Source organism: Hemicordylus capensis, chromosome 4, assembly GCF_027244095.1.
Source record: "Hemicordylus capensis ecotype Gifberg chromosome 4, rHemCap1.1.pri, whole genome shotgun sequence".
Taxonomy (NCBI): Eukaryota; Metazoa; Chordata; class Lepidosauria; order Squamata; family Cordylidae; genus Hemicordylus; species Hemicordylus capensis.
In genome coordinates this window covers 316,765,376-316,784,872 of record NC_069660.1, presented here as the reverse complement: position 1 = coordinate 316,784,872, position 19,497 = coordinate 316,765,376, and the positions used below count along the sequence as shown (strand labels likewise).

The following is a 19,497-nucleotide window of genomic DNA, read 5'->3' as shown; positions in this document are numbered from 1 at the left end:
CCGGCTTAGGACATATGGAGCAAGGCAATTTCTCAGATAACCCGGTCCCAAGCCATTTAGGGCTTTAAAGGTTAAAACCAGCACTTTGAATTGGCCTGGAAATGGACTGGGAGCCAGTGCAGCTGACAAAGCACTGTCTTAATATGATCGAAACATCCAGTCCCAGTTAATAATCTTGCAGCCCTATTTTGTACCATCTTTAGTTTCTGGACAATTTTCAAAGGCAGCTCCACTTACAACGTATTGCATTAATATAAGCGAGAAGTTATCAGAACATGAATAGGAATAATAAAGACTAAAGGCATGGGTGGAACCATCACTGTGCAGACAGGTTCAAAGAACCCAGGCCGCCTATGAAAAGGGCCGCTGAAGCCCGCAGGGGTCATGGCTTGGGCTCTAGAGACCCCAAGCCAACTCTCCCCTGTCCTTTTCAGGCAGCATTTGCTGCTTGACAGCCTAACAGTGAGGGAGAGAAACAGAAATAGATGCTGTCAGGCGGCAAGTGATGCCTGAAATGACAGGGGGAGAGCTTGCTCGGGGCTCTCCAGAGCCCGAGCCACGCCCCATGTGCATGACATCACACACACGGGATGTCACTAGAGGGGCCGCTGGGCGGGGCCAGACCCAGGCCACCTTTTGCTGGCTCCACACCTGAATAAAGGGCAAACTAGATGTTATCATAAGAGACATGTCAACATTTTGGATAAGGCTACATATCCCCACCAGTCATTTTTATACCCAGTATTGCTCCCATAGCTAGGTTTCTACCCATATAATCTATTCTCCACCGCCCCCATAGGCAACTTGAGCTGGCAAATGAGAAGACGGATAAGGGTTAAGCAAGTCATCTGCCCCACCATTTCTCTGCTCAAACTGGTGACCTCTGCTACAGTCTTTCATGAATTCAAGAAACAACAAGAAGTTGTTCTGGTAAGATCTAATATGCCTACTTTCCTTTCACTATCTATATATTTATTTCTCCAAGATGTACCTGTGGCTAATCCCATGTCTGGCAGCTCTCACGAGAGTTCGTGAGCAGCTGCCGATTAGCCATGGGGACAAGGGAGAAAACGGTGGCGGGCAGAAGGAGGCAGCGGAGGAGGGGAAGTGGCGGCCAGCCACAGAGGGCAAGTGGTGGCCATGCCAGCCAGCCACAGAGGGCAAGCAGTGGCTAGGCCAGCCAGCCATGGAGGGAGAATAAGCTGGTGGGGGGGAGAACAAACTGGGGCTGATGTGGGGGCAGGGAGGCAGGGAGAACTAGGGGCACAGATGCTCTCCAGCAGGTCAGCTAGTAATCTTAATTGATAACTACCATCCTCACAAGTTATCCCACTTCTGCCTGAAACATTCACCTGTCCGCCATCTTGAATTGGGGTGGATGACAACATCACAAACTATGCTCTAGAGTTGTCCCTATGTGTCACTCACTATAACTTTACCAAATTTGCTTCAAATCAGTTAGGTGGTCCACAAGTTAGCCCACTTGTGCCTCATACATTCACGTATCCACCATCTTGAATCAGGGTGGATGACATAATCACAAACTACAGTATTAAGGTATCCCTATGTGTCTCTACAACTGTACCCAATTTGCTTCATATTGGTCCAGAGCCAGGCATTGAAAAGTTGACACACGGGACACACACAGACACAGACACACAGAGAATGCCAGGTGATTAGGGGTATGCACAGAACTGGCTGGCCCGGTTGGGTTCGCGTCCAGACCGGACTGGAACCTGACCGGCCAAGTCCGGTCCGGCCCCCATCAAAACCCCTGCCGGTCTGGTCCGGACAAGTTTGCAAATTTTTAAAGTAAAAAAATTAAAATTAAAATTAAAATACCTCTAGTCCCTTCGAGGGGTTTCCTGTAGGCTGGGGGGTGGGGGTCCTCAAAGGTTTCCCCTTCCCCCTGCCAGCCTCTTAATTCACTGCCGTGGCCTGGAAAATGCTTGTATTTGGCCCATTCGGGCATCTGTAAGTGCGTGTGGTGGCCATTTTGGCTGCCGCTGCACATGCATAAATGGCCCATGTGAGCCCTGCCATGACCCAGGGCCTCACAGAGGTCATTTTGCATGCACCGTGGCCGCCGAACCTCCGGACTGAACCCTCGAACCCTTGAACTTCTGGACTGGTCCGCACATCTCAACAGGTGATCACATAAGTTTATTTTCCTTAAGGAAAATAGGCGGAACATCAGAAGACTGGATTAAACTGCCCCCCGGCATTTTCAAAGACTACCCCTCCCCCTGCCAATAAATGCTGGACATTCCCTTCTTTTCACTGCCTTCTAATGGGGTGGCAAAGGTGGGAGGGGAGGTTGTTTGAATCAGTCCTGGCATAGATCATCTTGAACTCGATGGACCAATGACCTGAATCCATATAAGGCAGCTTTGTATGAAAGCAAGACTTGAGACTTGTTCTCATGATTGAGAGCTGAGTAGAAAGAGTGTCCAGCCAGGCTCCAAGAGAAATGGAAGGAGGCGATTGTGTGCTATCCACAATCTGGCTAGGAGGGCAGCAGCCAACCCACCCCCTGTCCCCAGGAGTGGGAGGAAAAACATGGTCCCCGGTCAACCTAGCCACAATCACTCCTCCCTCCTCCTCCCTCAATGTTTGCTGACACAGGACTGTTCCTCGGGAGTGTGCACAAAGCTTGGAGTCTGGCCAGATGTTCCACCTAACCAACGGTCGGTTGTGAGAACCAGTCTCTGGTCTAGGTGTTCAACAAACTGCTCCCAACACAGGCATGCAGCAGCAGAAGGGGCAAATGAGGTGGTAAAGCCCTGAGATGGTAGAACGGATTGGGCCACTGAAGCCAGTGGGTGGAGCCCAAGGTTGCTGACCTCTCCACCCTTGCTCTGCACCTTGTTACCAGCCAAGGCTGCTCCCACCCATTCCAGGATTGGGGATTTAAGCCATTTCTTCTGAGTCTCTATCACTCCTGCACTGAGAAGCGGGTCCGACTAGAAGACATCCCAGGTCCCTTCTGCCATAAGACTTCTATGGCTGTTTTCTATGATGTCAATTCTATGATGCTAGATTGGCTCCCTGAGGATTTGGGCAGAATGGAGAAAAGAGTATTGTTTGGATATGATCCAGCTTCGTTTCTTGTTTGCTTCCGATGCACTCAATTCCTCCCCCTCCTTCGCCTCCTGTACTCTAGCTGAATAAAGCCCCAGGAATACTTCCAAATTAGCAGCCTCAGTGGAACTATTCACAGGCACAGGTTCATCTCTAAGTGAAGCTGAAATGCTCCAGCTTTGTCTGCAAGGAGGACAGAAGAGGGGAGCGCTGGCAACGCTGATGAATGCAAGGAAGCAAGTTCTGCACCACGGAGGTATCAGATTACAACTTATTTTATTTATTATTTATTTATTCGATTTCTATACCACCCTTCCATAAAAGGCTCAGGGCAATTTACACGGAGAAATAACAAACAGATAAGATGGATCCCTGTCCCCAAAGGGCTCACAATCTAAAAAAACCCCCATAAAATAGACACCAGCAACAGTCACTGGAGGCACTGTGCTGGGGAAAAAAAGGGCCAGGACTTAAGCTCCTTAGTGCATGGCTGTACATCCAGGGGTGTACATGTGTGTTATTGGGGGGGGGCAGCCTTGAGGAGAAGAAGGTGGAGGCAACTGGGGTTGGGAACAGATTTCGGAGGAAGGAGGACCATTTCTGTAGTACCATAAAAGTGGGGAAAACAGGGGCGGATTAATGCATAGGCAAGTTAGTCATTTGCCTACGGGGGCAGATTATGGGAGGCAATAACTTCGGGGGTCAGGGGCAATTAAATCTTTTCCTAACCTATTTTCAACTGCTGCTGCATGGCGGAGATGGTACCAGAGACAGGGGGAGGCCAGCGGGGTGAGGGGAGGGGAGTGGAGACCGAGGCAGGGGGGAGGCGGCAGAAAAAGCTCCTTCCCCGAGTGTGAAGAGAGCCCCTGAAATGGGCCAAAAACAGCCCTACCTGACATTTGGGTGGCAGGTGGGCTCAGGGAAGGAGCTCTTGCCACCACCTACACCTCCCCACCACCTTGGTCTCCCCTCACTTTGAGTGCCCTCCCTCCCATCGGCTGCCCCTGTCTCTGGAACCATCTCCGCCATGCAGCGGTGATTGGGGAAAGGTTAAAAAAGGATTTAACTTGCCCCTGACACACACACACCCCTCAAGCCTTCCCCTGACCTCCCCTAGCCCTCAAGCTGGAGGCAGCAAATCTTTTTTGCCTACAGGCAGCAAAAAGATTAATCTGCCCCTGGGGGGAATGACATCTGAAATGGCTCAGATGATTCCTTGCTCTGGATCAGATGTGATGGGAAGGGCCTCCCATGACCACACTGCTTGGGAACCTTCTCTTGGCAATACAGCACCCGATTGGGAAGGTTCTGACCCTACCAATGCAGTAAGCACCCCCCACACACACACACCCCACAAAGCATCTTTGAAACCACTCTGGAGGAACTGCTATGTGTCAGGACTAGAAACCAGGAAGCTTCAGATCTGTGAACATATGAAGCTGCCTTATACGACATCACCCTTGTTGACACTGGCTTGCATTCTCCGCAGGGTTAAGGCCACGGAAGTGGCCCTGCAGAGACACCCAAAGACTGGAGCTGAAGTGCACTCCAGTCTCCCACCACAACCCAGTGGCCATTATGGCTGAGAATGATGGGAACTATAGTCCTACAACATCTGGGGATCCAAGGCTGGTAACCCCTGAGCTAAAGCCAAACGGAACGCAAATTTGCAGGTACTGGACTGGGCAAAACATAGGAAGATAGGAAGCTGCCTTCTACTGAGTCAGACCATTGGTCCATCTAGCTCAGGATTGTCTACACAGACTGGCAGTGGCTTCTCCAAGGCTGTAGGCAGGAGTCTCTCTCAGCCCTATCTTGGAGATGCTGCCAGGGAAGGAACTTGGAACCTTCTGTATGCAAGGATGCAGATGCTCTTCCCAGAGTAGCCCACAAGACCAGCTCTCCTCCTAAAGAACCATGAAGAAAGCCCAACAGAATTTCAATGAGACTAGCACAAATCTTGGAGAGACTCCTCACACCCCTATGATCTTGTCTTGGGGCTGGACCGAATAGTTTTCAGACACCTTCCTATCTCCCAGGGTGACATGTTTAGGACTATAAAATATTAGGCTAAATGTTCCATAGAAACCATTATGAATTGTTATGGCTTTTGACAGAGATATAAAATGATCATGGATTTTTAAAAAGCTGAGTAGAACATTTACCTCCAGACTGAGATGTAAATGATTATCAAGAGCAAGAGAGTCAGGGAGGACACTCCACAGCCAACTATTAACGTGACAGAAGGGACGAGGGCTTTTTCTGCATTCTGAAAGAGAGAAAGGAGAAACATGAGGGTACTTGAAAGGGCAGCTGACCTATATTTCATTACATCCTAAGTATGTTATGAACATCTGCCCAGTTTGATTTCTTACCACAATATCGTAATTCCACTAGGGCTGACCATTATCCCAAACCCTCCTTATGTCCAATTCTGTCAGGTGTATTTTTCATTAGGCAAAACAGTATCAATATCTGCAAATATGTATAGATTTTTGCATGCACTAGTCGGGTGGGAGGAATGGTGGGGAAATGCAGAAATTCACCTGCAAAGCAGTTGGAGGTTTAAGAAATGTATTTTGAAACGTGTATTCGGATGCACAACCCATTGAAAGTAGTGGAATAGCCAGAAGGCATCCACTTTTGACTGTGCATTCCACGCCACTGGTTTGCAAAAGCAAGGATATCTGAGACACCCCATGGAGTTTCTCTAAGCCAGTGAGATGGAACAGTGAAAACTTCCAGAGAAATAAAGACATCCAGAGAAACTCAAGCATCTCTAATCTTTCCCCGGCATCTCACGGAATGAATGTGGATAGTCAACCCAACTGCCCTGCCAAATTAAATCCAAATAACCCTTGAATAATATTAGTTAAACAAACTCTCAACACAGAATTGGTTTGTAATGATGCAAGCAAAGGCAGAGCCCTGCAGGCCCTCTATACAGCTTCATGGCTGCATGCAGGCTTCTCATATCCAGACGTGTTTGTCCACAGGGGCCCTCAGAGCTCTCGTATCTGGGCCCCGGGACTTCCTAGGCTGGAGCTGAACCAGGCTCCCATGACTTTGAGTGAGCCCCATCTCTCCGCACGACCTACCACAAAAGGGTGCTGTGAAGATACAATGAGGTATGCATGAGCCACCCATGGGTGTTAGGGATCAAGGGGCTGGAAAGCTGCACTGCTCGTAGGACTAACCAAAGGACTAAATGAACACAAATGGAGAGTAAAAGCTCTTTCTTTCTGTTTCCCCCCAATAACACAGACTAAGGCCGTTCACACAATCAAAAAGTGGCCTACCCAGGTTTGAGAGCTGTGCGCACTCCCAATTATTGCTTGTGTATGAGCAAACAACTAGTTAGGAGGAGGGGGGTGATTGTGTGTGAGGCAGGAGATGGGTAGGACAGTGCTGCCCTACCCAGCGTTCATACCAAGCATTTGACCACATTGGGGAGGAAGAAAGAACTTTCAGGGTCTTCTAGTCTGGCCCGCTTCTCAGTGCAGGACTGACAGAGAAGAAATGGCTTGAATCCCCAATCCTGGAATGGGTGGGAGCAGCCTTGGCTGGTAACAAGGTGCAGAGCAAGGGTGGAGAGGTCAGCAACCTTGGGCTCCACCCACTGGCTTCTGTGGCCCAATCCGTTCTACCATCTCAGGGCTTTACCACCTCATTTGCCCCTTCTGCTGCTGCATGCCTGTGTTGGGAGCAGTTTGTTGAACATCTAGACCAGAGACTGATTCTCACAACTGATGGCTGGGTTGGAGGAGCTTCTGGCCAAATGTTGAAGGAGGAGGAGAACATAAGAACAGCCCTGCTAGATCAGGCCCAAGGAAGACCATCTAGTCCAGCATCCTGTTTCACACAGTGGCCCACCAGATGCCACTGGCAGGAGTTGAGGGCATGCCCTCTCTCCTGCTGTTACTCCCCTGCAACTGGTACTCAGCGGCATCCTGAATAAGGATAAGGAGAATAAGGAGGGAGAAGTGATCGTGGGTAGGTCGGCATGGGGCCATGTTTTTCCTCCCACTCCTGGGGACAGGGGGTGGGTTGGCTGCTGCAACAGTTTTCAGTTGTGTGAACAGCCTCAGTCTGTGTTATGTACAAAGTTGAGGGACCGTGGTGGATTCAAGCCACAGTTACGTAACACATCAGGATTGGAAACTGCAGTTTGATCCTGACTCCTTTTATCTAACTGTGGTTTGAACTAACCTACAGTTCCCTGAATTTGTATGCAATGCAGAACTGTGGCTTAGCTTCCCCAAAGGTAACATTTCCCCACACCTTCTTTCATGCACAAAAGGGGAGAGGGGATGGCAAGCATCTCAGTCTGCAACACACAACGGTTTAGGCCACCTTCGGACGTCATGGGAAACCTGAGGCAAAGTCGCCTCAGATTGGCTTCCTGTGACATCCAAATAATTGGAACCTCTGTTCCCAGATCAACCATGGTTCTGATTCCCGCCCGCCCCTGCACAACCTCTGATGGAACCCTCGGTTTCACTGAGTTACATTCACCTAACCAGGGATCCGGAGGCTCCATTGTGTCATCTGGATTGCCGATCCAGAGTTAAGGCAGGAAGCTCCTCCCACAGCTTCAATGCTATTAGTTGGTGCGGGCTGCCCTTCCAGAATTGGAGGAAGCCCATGCCGTCACTCCTGCCCACTTTGCCAGCTCCCAGACTGAAGATCCTGATCATGTGGAAATGTGCTGGGGGACTGCAGCCAAACTGCAGGTCCATTGGATCCGCAGTTATGAGGTATGTCCAAAGGCAGCCTTAGTCTTGCAGGGGGCAACCAGGGTTTCCCATTATGTCAGAACCCAATGACCCTGTCAGAATTGTGAGTTCTTCAGGGCTGGAACCTGTCTCCTTTGGCTTACATTATTCAAAAAGTCATATATACTGACATAATAATACTAACAGCAACAACAAAGCCAACAATAATGCAGAAGTGGGGAAAGCTGTACTCAAGAACGAGGTGCCACCTTGCATAGGGTTCTTCTAGGACATAAGAAGAGCCCTGTTGGGTGAGATTAAAATGCCCTCTAGTCCAGGACTCTGTTTTCAATGGTGGCCAATCAGCTGCTTTCAGGAATCCCATAAATAGGGTTTGACAGCTGTCTTTTCCAGACGGCTAATTTCCCCCTGCCACTCCACAAATGCAGGTTTCATACCACCATCATGCCTGCTAGCCATTTCTAGTCCTCCTCCCCCTCCATCACCACATCTTGCAAGTTCCATAAGCTTTGTATATCTTGTGTGAAGAAGTCCTTCCTTTAGGCTGTCCTGAACCTCCTGCCCATCAACTTCATTGGGAAAGGGGGTTCAGAGCCTTACCGGGATCTGCTCATGACCGGCCACTGAATACTTTCTTTTCCAGTGCCTGCCAAACTGACATGGGATGTCAAATTACAGACCCACTCAGAACCATATTCAGAGTGAGGTGATACTGGGGTGGGCAGGGTGGGGGGGGGAGCGGGTGTACCAAGCCCTTCTTAAGGCTTAGAAAAAGTTTCTATAAGATCAGAGGGAACATATTTATTTGCTTATATATGGCACGAAGAAATACACACTTACAGATTGCTGCATGCAGATTTGCCACCTTATATGACAGGGATACATCCTGCAAATTAATCGCCTGATCTGATAGGGACAAATCCAGCATGCACATTGTGCACCAAAGGTGTGACTAGGACTGCAATGGAATAGAAAACCAAGGCATACAAATGTGCACAAATGCAAGGGGTACCAAATATGCTCTTTTGTGGGTTGTCATTTGATTCAGGGCCAGCCCTGGAGCCCCCACCCCGCTTCACACATGTCCACGATTCTCAAGACAGGCTGCAGAACCAAGAACACAAAACCTCAGCCATGCCAGGTTTCACTCATCCCACAGCCAGAAAGGCTGGAAGCGGAACAAAGCAAAGTCACCCACAGCTGTGCCTCCCTGACCAGCTTCAACAAGCAGCTTAGACGAGGCTTATGATATGAGACTTAAGGAGCTAAACTCTCTTTGGCTTAGGAGGTTGAGAGGTGAGACGCTTGTGGCACACAGGTCTCGTGGCGCACACAAAGGCTGTTAGGGCGCAACGGACAGGCTCTTGCAGCCAGGGGTGTCCTTAGGGAGCCCAGATGGGTGAAGGGCCACGGGGAAATCAGCGAGTGCGGGGCCCCCTTCCAGTTAACTCTAATGGGGGCGAAACGAGCAGGGCCTAGGGTGGTCTCCCTGCTGGCCATGCCCTGAGGACAGCCCTGCTGGCAGCCTCCTCCAAGGAAAGCAGCCCCATCTCCAAAGGGCACACACTGCTTCCAAAGAATGACAGGGATAAAGCAATATTTGTTTGTTTAATTAATATGCTGCCCTTCCCAAAATGGCTCAGGGCAGTTCATGTTGACACCAGAGCAAATTCCAAGGTCCCTTTAATATCACGCAAGGCAGTAAAACTCAAGACCTCACCGGGCATCTTCACACAGGGTGAGTTTCTGGCACCGGCGGTACATCGTCTCCACACACACAATCCTGCTCACGAAAAACACACACTGTGACGTGCCATGTGGCTCTGTGACATGTGAAGGCAAATCTCCCAATAACTGTGGCTGGGGGGGCGGGATGGGAGTGGTGGTTCAAGAACAGCTGGAAGGCCAAGATTGTCCACCCCGCCCTGCCCGCCCTACTGGGTGCCTCTCCTCCTCTTCCCCCTTCCAGGAGGAGCATTCACCAAGCAGGGGTTGGACTAGAACATCTCAAAGGTCCCTTCTCTAACATTCTACGATTCTATGCAGCCGAGGCTGGTGCAGAGGCAGCCAGTGGGGCATGGTGGTGGCCAGTGGGGGGAGAGCGGGGGCAGGCAAAAAGATAGTGGATGGGATCGACAGAGGAGGTAAGCAAGCAACTGGGGTGGTGCTTACAGTGGTGGGCGTAAGAGAGTGGCAAATGCCTCACCAGCCTCATGGAAGGGCCAGCCCCTGCCTACACCCTCCTTTACATAAGGACATAATAAGAACATCAGGACAGCCCTGCTGGATCAGGCCCAAGAAGGCCCATCTAGCCAGAATCCTGTTTCACATAGTGGCCCACCAGATGCCACTGGGAGCCACAGGCAGGAGTTGAGGGCATGCCTTCTCTCTCCTGCTGTTACTCCCCTGCAACTGGTTCTCAGAGGCACCCCGCCCCCGAGGCTGGAGGTGGCCCACAGCCCTCAGACTAGTAGCCAATGATAGACCTCCATGAAGTTATCCAAACTCATCTTAAAGCCATCCAGGTTGTTGGCTGTCACTATATCTTGTGGAAGAGAATTCCACAAGTTGATGATGCGTTGTGTGAAAAAGTACTTCTGTTTGTTGGTCCTAGATTTCCTGGCAATCAATTTCATGGGATGACCCCCTGGTTCTAGTGTTATGGAGAGGGAGAAGAATTTCTCTCTCTCCACTTTCTCCCCCCCATGCATGATTTTATAGACCTCTATCATGTCTCTCCGCAGTCATCTTTTTTCTAAACTAAAAAGCCCCAGGTGTTGTAGCCTTGCCTCATAAGGAAGGTGCTCTAGGCCCCTAATCATCTTGGTTGCCCTCTTCTGCACCTTTTCCACTTCTACAATGTCCTTCTTTAGATGTGGTGACCAGAATTGTACGCAGTACTCCAGGTGTGGTCGCACCATAATTTTGTATAAGGGCATTAGTATACTAGCCGTTTTATTTTCAATCCCCTTCCTAATCCCCGCCCTGAGCCATTTTTGGAAGGGCGGGATATAAATCAATCAAACAAACAAACAAACAAACAAACAAACAATGATCCCTAGCATGGAATTGGCCTTTTTCACAACTGTCGCACATTTTGGGCAAGAGGGGTGGGTTTGCTCTATTCCTGTGTTTGACATGCTCATGGATAGTAACTGCATGCAACTGAAGACTCATCTGGCTGAGCAAATCTTCTTTCAAGGGTAAGAAAAGGGATTTAGGCATTGGGCGGGGGGCAGCAGCTGTGAGATGCTCCATCAAGATAAATGGAAGAGAAAGGCCGCCTCCTACCTGGGGGAATGTTTAATAAAGGATGCAAGAAAGGCAGGGCGGGATGCAAGGGTCCCACGGCATGTGTTAAAACCAGGCAGAGGGGAAAACTGCTAGCAGAATGAAGGACATTTAATGCACTGCACAGAGGCTGCAAGAAGCTCATTCAGGGCAGGGATGCTCAAGGGCTATGACAGGGTGAGGGGCAGCAGCATTTGAAAGCTGTTTTATTTAGCACATGCACAGACGGAAACCCCTCAAAACCCCTCACCACTGTGGGGTGGGGAGGTGTTGCTCATCTGAAGGGGTCAGTGGGTCGGCTCAGCTACGGTGCCAGGGATATAGGTACGCACATGTCAGACATTTGCTAGTTCCACTAAAAGTCATTGTATACCTGAAAGACTAGGGCTGTGCAGTTGTATTAGTCCGATAGGAATATTGGCCCAGTATTATACCTGCTATCAGGCATTATCAGCAGGATTTCTGATAGGACAGCAGGGAGTTCCGATAGTCAGAATTCTGACTGAAATCCCTTTTGTCCTGTTGGAAATCTTTCTACTTCTGATAGGAATACTGGAGCAAAACCAGCCCAGCAGAACCTTGGAGAGACTTTCTTTACAAGCCGACCCCAGGCTGCTTTTTAAGGACTGCACCCCCAAAACTGGAGAGTGGAAGAGCAAAAGGAAGCCCCCCCCATGAAGCACCCACTGGCCCAGAAATTATAACAGTTATTAGAGAGAGAAACTCTTTGGAAAGGGGGCCAAAAATCCATTGAATATGCACCAATTACAATTTGTAACTGGCATGCAAGCTCATTTTTGACTACTCATAAGCACCACACCAGGTGATCCACACAGACCGGGGTGGGGGAGGACCACTGCTAGGTTTCCCTTGTCCCTGATTCCCTTCACGCTGTAGGGAAAAGAGGAGCTTGCAATCAATGCCATCCAGCCGGGTGGAAGGAATGCCTGCTGCGGCCTGGAGTGGCCTCACAGAACCCTAGAGATGGCGTGTCCTTGGAGGTCATCGAGTGAGTCCTGCCCCCAGCTCCATGCAGGAAATCCAGAGCCAGAGCATCCTCAGCGGGTGGCTGGTCAGCCTCTGTTGGAAGACCTCTAGTCACGGAGAGCCCACTTCCCCACCCCCAACCAGGCAAAAGGCCCCGTGATCAAACAGCTCTGACTACTAAGAGGTTTCTCCTGATGTCCAACCCAAACTTGCCCTCCTGTAACTGCAGCCCATGAGACAGAGCAGAGAACAAGTCTTTGCCCTCTCCTAAGTGGCTGCCCTGCAGCTATCCAAAGAGGGCCACTATCACCTCCTCCCTCCGTCTTCTCTCCTCCAAGCTAAACATCCAGTCCCTTCAACCTTTCCTCTCATAGGGCTAGTTTTCCAGAGCAGGTCTGCCCAAAGCCCCCTGATACCTGAGGCAGTGGGGAGGAACTCCACCCCCAAGGTGTGCAACTACTCTGAGCACCAGCCCTCATCTCCCCCACAACCACCCTCCACCCAACCTGCTCTCCTGCCCTCACCTGTGGAGCACAGAGCATGCTGTGTGCCAGTTTTCTCCGCCCCCCCTCACTCCAACTGACCCCTTTGCATCCTCCCCACCAATTGTCTCCTGTGACCTGGCAGCAGCATTAGCCACTCCTGCTGCTCTTCCTCCCCACTCCTTCTCCCCCCGCCCCGCAAAACAGTGGGGGGATGAAGCAGCAGAAAGTGTGTGCATGAAGGCTGCCCCACACTACCTTCCGCTCTGTATCCTGCCCCTTTGCAAGGAGTGGGTGAGCAGGGCAGGAAGAACCGCCTGGAGGCAGCAGAATGCAAGCTCTGCTGCCACAGCAAGGTAAAGCAGCTGCCCCCACCACCAGCTTGCTAGTGGGGTGGATACTAGGAAGTAGGCCAGCCAAAGAGACTCATCCACCACCTCTGCCAGCTGCCTCGTACATCTCATTGGCGTTGTTCCAGGCCACCTTGGTTGCCCTTCCTGTTTCGATTGGGTGGCATCCAGAATGGCACACAGTCCGAGTGTATGTATGTGGAGGGGCGGGGAGTGTCTTCTTGCCTCCAGGCCATCCTTCCAAGTCCAGATGTGGTCGGACTAGCAAGGAATGAAGTGGACCTCCTACGTAACCTGACTTGGAAACTATGGCCTACATCCAAGCTAAGAACTGAACCTGGGGATTATGGGAATTGTAGTTCAGCAACATCTGGAGGAACCCTGGTTGGGAACTACTGGTTTCGAGGCAAGATGCCTCTGAATAGCAGTGGTGGAGGGAAGGGCATGTCCTTGCCTGTGGACTTCTCAGAGGCACCTGGTGGGCCACTGTATGAACCGGGATGCTGGACTAGAGAGGCCTTGGGCCTGATCCAGGAGGGCTCCTCTCCTGTTCTCAACACTTCCAAGCATGCATGGAGAGAAAGGGCGATTTCAGTGATCCTCCCTTCACTCTACAGCCTCAGGAAATCAGCATCCCTCTCCTCTCTGCATGTGTGGAAATGTTCCCCTCACACAACTGTGCATAAAATAAAGGAGACTGTTCCGTAAAATAAGAAGACTCAATGGAAAGGAAAGGAAAGTGTGCCATCAAGTCGGTGTCGACTCCTGGCGACCACAGAGCCCTGTGGCTGTCTTTGGTTCAGGAGGAGAAAACCACACTGGCAAGAGAATCGATTCGAGACGGATCCTCAGGCTGCGTGGTGTACGCTCCGAACAAAGATTGAATTGAGTGCGCTCCTTTGGCGGAAAACGTCCGGGAGCCGTTCTGCTCAGCGTCCCTCCCCACACAAGCTCTGATGCTTCTAGCAAGAGTGCAGAGGTGGGCGAATCTCTCCTCCTGAGCTGGCCCTCAGCTGGAAGACTGCCGCTCAGCTTCAGTACGGAGGGGACCAAAGGGAATGGGGCTGCACTGGCAGCCCAGGGAGCAGCTGCTGATTCGGGCTCTGGCAGAACAGAAAGGTATCATTCTTCACCAACTGCTTCCCCCATCATCACTCAGTGTTCAGTGTAACGAGAACTGACACTTGGCTCTCCTTGTACGTTGCGGTGTGCCAGGCACCCAAGCCAGCAGTGAATGGGAACCTGGACACAGATGGCGCTTTGCAATGCACAGGGCTCAGCAGGCTCCTCTCCTGAAAGGACAGCTTGGCGAGAGGCTCGCTTCGGACATGTGTGAATGGCGGGGGCTGGTGCAGATGAGGCTTCCTGGGCCACCACCAGAGAAAACAGAATTTCCACGCTCCCAAAACAGAACTGGTGGCGGAGATTAAGAGGGCCGAAGATGCTTGCTGAGGCCACGCCAGATGTCGTATAATTCATGAGGCTGTGGAGGGAAATGGGAACCAAAACTGGACCCCCCAGGTTGCCTGTTCTGTGTCAGTGGAAATGCTCTCTGCAGTAGCCAGTGGCAGCCATTTTGTTTCCCAGGAAGCCCTAGTCCTGAGCCAGCTTTGGAAGGGCAGTATAAAAATTAAATAAATAAATAAGTAATAAATCATAGAATCAAGCTATGTCATGCACACAATTACCTGAAAGCGGTTTCTGGCAAAAAAAAATTAGTAGCCACCATTGCAACGAATGCATTTCATTCCCTAGTTTTGCTCCCACTCCATCCTTGGAAAGCAATTTTTGCCTCCCTGCTAACTGGGCAAAGAGGCACCTTTCAAAGTGGTGGTTTTCCTTCTGTTAAGCAGGGGGAGAACAACTGTCCCTGCCCAGCGCCAGCACAGCATCCTTTTGGTGGCTCTTGCTGGTGACTACTTTGTGCTTCTTTTTAGATTTGAGCCCTTTGGGGACAGAGGATCATCTCCTTCTCTTTCATTGTAAACCTCTTTGAGGACATTTCCACTGAAAAGCAGTATATTAATCACAGCCAGCATCCTGCAGAGCGGGAAGCCAGCAGGAGAACCCCGGGGTGCTGCACAACCAGAAAGGCAGCCCGGGTGGTGCTGCCCAACAAGACAGAAGGACAATGAAACAGCTCGACTTCCATTGTTTTCAACTGAAGTGGTGCTGCACAAGTGTGTGATGCTGCTTTAAGTTGTCGTGCTGTCTTGTTGCACAGTGTTGTCGGGGCAGCCTTTCTGGTTGTGCAGCAGCCCTGTGGGTCCATGACACTGATGTACTACAACACAGAGTATAGGATGATGATGACGATTTTGGTTTGGCTCTCCCCGTTTACATACACCCTGATCCTATACATTCGTGGAGGAGAGGTCTATCAATGGCTACTCGGCTGGCCGCACGATGCCTCTGAATCTCCAGTTGCAGGGAAGCAACAGCAGGAGAGAAGGCAGGCACATACCTCTTGCCTGTGGGCTTCCCAGTGGCATCTGGAGGGCCACTGTGGAAAACAGGATGCTGGACTAGATGGGCCTCCTTGGGCCTGATCCCCCTGCTAACATGGCAAAGAGGCACCTTTTAATGTGGTGATTCTTTAGCAGGGGGAGAGTAACTGGCTCTATCCACCCCCAGCATAGTACCTCCAGTGACTGTTGTTGGTGTCTATCTTGTGTTTCTTTTTAGATTGTGAGCCCTTTGGGACAGGGAGCCATCTTATTTATTTACAAGTGAATTTTGGCCCGTTGAATAACGGGTGCTAGTAACTGCGCTCCTGGCCCCCCGCCGCCATTCCCCCTCCCTCCGCCGTCCGGCCGCCCTCCCAGCTCCTTTGTGTCCCCCCCTACCTTTAAGGGCCAAATCGGCCCAGGGACTTGCCCCCACCAGGCCGGGGAGACGGAGGCCGGGACTGGGGGAGGAGCGGAGGCCATGAAACTTTTTTAAAAATTGCTTCCGCGGCCGACGCCGCCGACCCTCCCTCCCAGCTGCCGAGTCCCCCTTACCCTGGCTGGCTGCTGTCGGCCGAAGGAAGTCCTTAATTTAAGAGGCAGAGAGGAGCTCGCAAGCAGAGCTCCTCTCTGTGCAAAGCCTCTTGCCGAACTGCCGCTTTGGGCGCAAGGGACGGTGGGTGGTCAGCGGCGTCAGCCGCGGGAGCAATTTTTTTAAAAGTTGCATGGCCTCCGCTCCGCCCCCGGCCTCCGTCTCTTTTGGCCGAGGCGGCGGCTCCGCCGCTGCCTCGGTCAGTTTCCCCCGCCGCCGCTTCTCCGGCTTCTTCAGGGCGGCTGCTTCTGGCCGCCCAAGATGGCCACCGGGTCCTGCCTTTCGTGCCTCCCTTGCCCTGTTCTGGCCATGCGCTTCGTGCATGCCCAGAACAGGCCAGGCACGAACGCACGCTTGGTGTCCGTCCACGGACGGACACCAAGCGTTTTATTAGAGAGGATTATTTCTCTGTGTAAGCCGCCCTGAGCCATTTTTTGAAGGGTGGTATAGAAATCGAATTAAACAAACAAACAAACAAACAAACAAACAAACAAACAAACAATCCAGCAGGGCTATCCTTGTGTTCTTATGTTCTAGAACAGAGATTCTCAACTTTGGGTCCCCAGATGTAATTGGCCTTCAATTCCCATAATCCCCAGCCTCAGTGGCCTTTGGTTGGGGGTTATGGGAGTTGAAGTCCAAAAACATCTGGGGGTCCAACATTGAGAATCCCTGTTCTAGAGGGCACAAGATCATTGATATGCCCCCCAAGGGCAGATGTTTGCCACAAGTGTGAACTGGGATTCATCTCCTGATATCTCCCTGTTGGTGAACTTTGCTGCTTCAGTTCCACCTTCCTCACCAGTCTGGATTTCTCCTGTTCTTTTAAAGGGCTTCATCCATCCTCCATAACTGCCCAGAGTTGCCTTCCTGAATTCCCACACAGTGCCAAATCCCCGTCAAAGCCCACCTTTTCTGTGTGCATTTTCGACTTAGCCCACAGACACAGGGGAGGCTGCCTGATCCCATGTCTCAGACCCTGGTGCCCTCCAGCTCTGTATTGTCCACACTGACTGGCAGCGGCTCTCTGAGGTTCCAGGCAGGAGTCTTACCCTGCCCCACCTGGAGATGCTGCCAGGGATTGAACCTGGGACCTTCTGCATGAAATTGGATGCTCTGCTTCTGAAATATACCCTAAGGGGAATATCTGACAGTGCTCACGTGTAGTCTCTTCATCACCAAGTGAAACAAAATCTACTCCCATGAAACTGCACTTGCTTATATTTATTTCTTGTTTCCCTTACCTTCCCCATCCCTCCCCGCTCTCTGAAACACCCCCCGCAATGCCCACTTCCTTCTAACTCTACCTTCCCTGCTCTTCAAATGCAGACTGTAAGCTCCTTGAGGGCAGGGAGCTCAAGTTTATTTCCTGTATGAAAACTCTTGTCAAGCTCCATATACACTGACGGCACAAGTTTCCTGTGTAATGATAAAGTAACCCCAACCTGCTTTGCATTTCAGCAACGTGCTCCTTTGTTCTAAGCATATAATCATCCCTGCTCAACATCATCATCTTTTATATCCTTATTTCTCTGCTTGCCTGAGAACTGCCGATTGCACAACTCATAATAGATGCCTCTTCATGGAAACATGCTTGAAGAACTTAACGTCCCTTTCCGGCTTATTTTTGCCAGTCTAAACAGGCCATTCTACATAATTATAGTAAATAAAAAGGACCTAGAGAGCCATCTTAATGCAGCACTATTCATTAACAATTACTTTCTCCTCACTCTCTATTAAGCAAGATCCACGGGAATAGCCAGGGCAATTTGTGCACGGCAAACTGTTCTGCTTCCTCCCTCAGACTCAGAGAGAGAGAATGCACTGCTAGTTGCTAATAAGTAGGACAACTTAAACATTTGTGACCAGAATAACCCACCCAGAATAAACAGACCTCGAAATTGCAGAGAGAAAGTGCAGAAGCCATGGAAGAACAAGCAATGAACTGCCTTCTGGTTTCCTACTCTCCCATACAGGAATTCCCAGCCTTGAGACCACATATGCAATTGCACTACAATTCAGCCACTGTGGCTGCGGATGATGGGAGTAACAGTCCAATAACAGATGAGGGCCCAAGTTTGAGAACCCTTGCTCGAAAGGCCAGACTGGACATTATAATCTGAAATCAAATTAATGATGATGATGATGATGATGATGATGATGATGATGATGGAGATGTGGGGCTGCTGCAAGATGGTGGTTTCATATTTAGACCTTGGCTCGTAGGCCAAGATCTCACCTCCTCACTGATGCTGCTATTTGTCCGGTTAGGCAAAACCTACACGTGGATTGTCCCCCCAATTTCACAGCTGCTATTTGCAAACGCTGAGAGAGAGCAAGGATTTATTCATCTATTTGAAGATTTGTAGCCTGGGATACAGGAAGCTGCCTCATACCGAGTCAGACCCTTGGTCCACCTAGCTCAGTATTGTCTACCCTGCCTGGCAGAAGCTCTCCAGGGGTCCTGGCAGGAGTCCCACCAAAATGGCCTCTCCTCCTGAGCAGTGTTCTGTAGGTATCCTGATCCTCAGCCCATAGTTGTGATGGCACTGTGGGTTACTTGGCCTGGTAATTTCTCAAGGGCACTACTTTATTGTACCACATAAGCCAGTGCAGTACAATTGTTTTAGTAGTGGACTGGGACTAGGAAAACTGATTCAAATCCCCACACAGCCATGAAGCTAAAAAGTTCACCAGGACTGCTGAGCCCTGCAGAGCGGCTTGTGAGAACCAAACCACTTTGGCTAATCATCATTTAACCAGGATGAATAACTAGGATTCAGTCCTGGTTATCAATCCTAGTTAAATGGTGGTTAACTGGAGCAGTCTGACCAGGACTCACCTGCAATTCTACATTCTCACAATCCGCTCTGCAGGGATCACTAATCCTAATTAATTTTTTAACCAGGATCTTTGTGATATTCTGAGAAGGCAGCCACACTGAGATCACCGAAGAGGCCCTGATCCCCTCCCTGCAAAAAGGTTCTTCAGCCCAGCAGCCAGATCTGGGCTTCCTGAGTGCAGTTTTCTTCTGATGGCAGAGAGTGTGCACGTGAATGCCAGGCAAGGAAAGAGATCCCAGCTTGTGTTGATCCTGAGAGAAATGTCAGCCTTGTTGGGTGCCAGCTGTCAACAGAGTGTGGAATATTACCCAAATAACAGGCGTGATGCTTGCCCTTCATTCGAAAATAAAAATAGAGTGGAGTTGGAAGATGCCAGATTGAACAGGCAGCTGTAGGGAAAGAGAGATCCCACAAAGGAGGGCTGAACTACGGTCAGAGATGACCATGGCTGGGAATCAAACATTGGGGTATAAAAAAGCTAGATGCCTCCATGGGAATCTCTACAGTAGAGAGAGCCAATTTTGGTATTCTCAGGAGGCATTGTGTTCTGCTAACAGAGGTCTTGGGCCAGAAGCATATTTTGTACACATACTGACTCCCTTAAATGCCATCCATAGGGTTGGGCTGAATATTCTCCAGATTCACATTTCGGTTCAAAACAAGCGATTTCAGAAAGGCCAAAGCACTC

General features: G+C 50.4%; 1 protein-coding gene across 15 annotated transcripts in view; it reads right to left on the bottom strand.

Annotated features, from left to right (window-relative positions):
• Positions 1 to 19,497, bottom strand: part of ADGRB1 (adhesion G protein-coupled receptor B1) — a 464,876-nt gene that overhangs the window by 101,058 nt on the left and 344,321 nt on the right. For all 15 annotated transcript variants that reach the window (XM_053246405.1, XM_053246412.1, XM_053246399.1 and 12 more), the window contains one exon: positions 5,247 to 5,350. In XM_053246405.1, the coding sequence (XP_053102380.1) occupies positions 5,247 to 5,350 (104 nt within the window). The remainder of the gene's footprint in view (positions 1 to 5,246; positions 5,351 to 19,497) is intronic.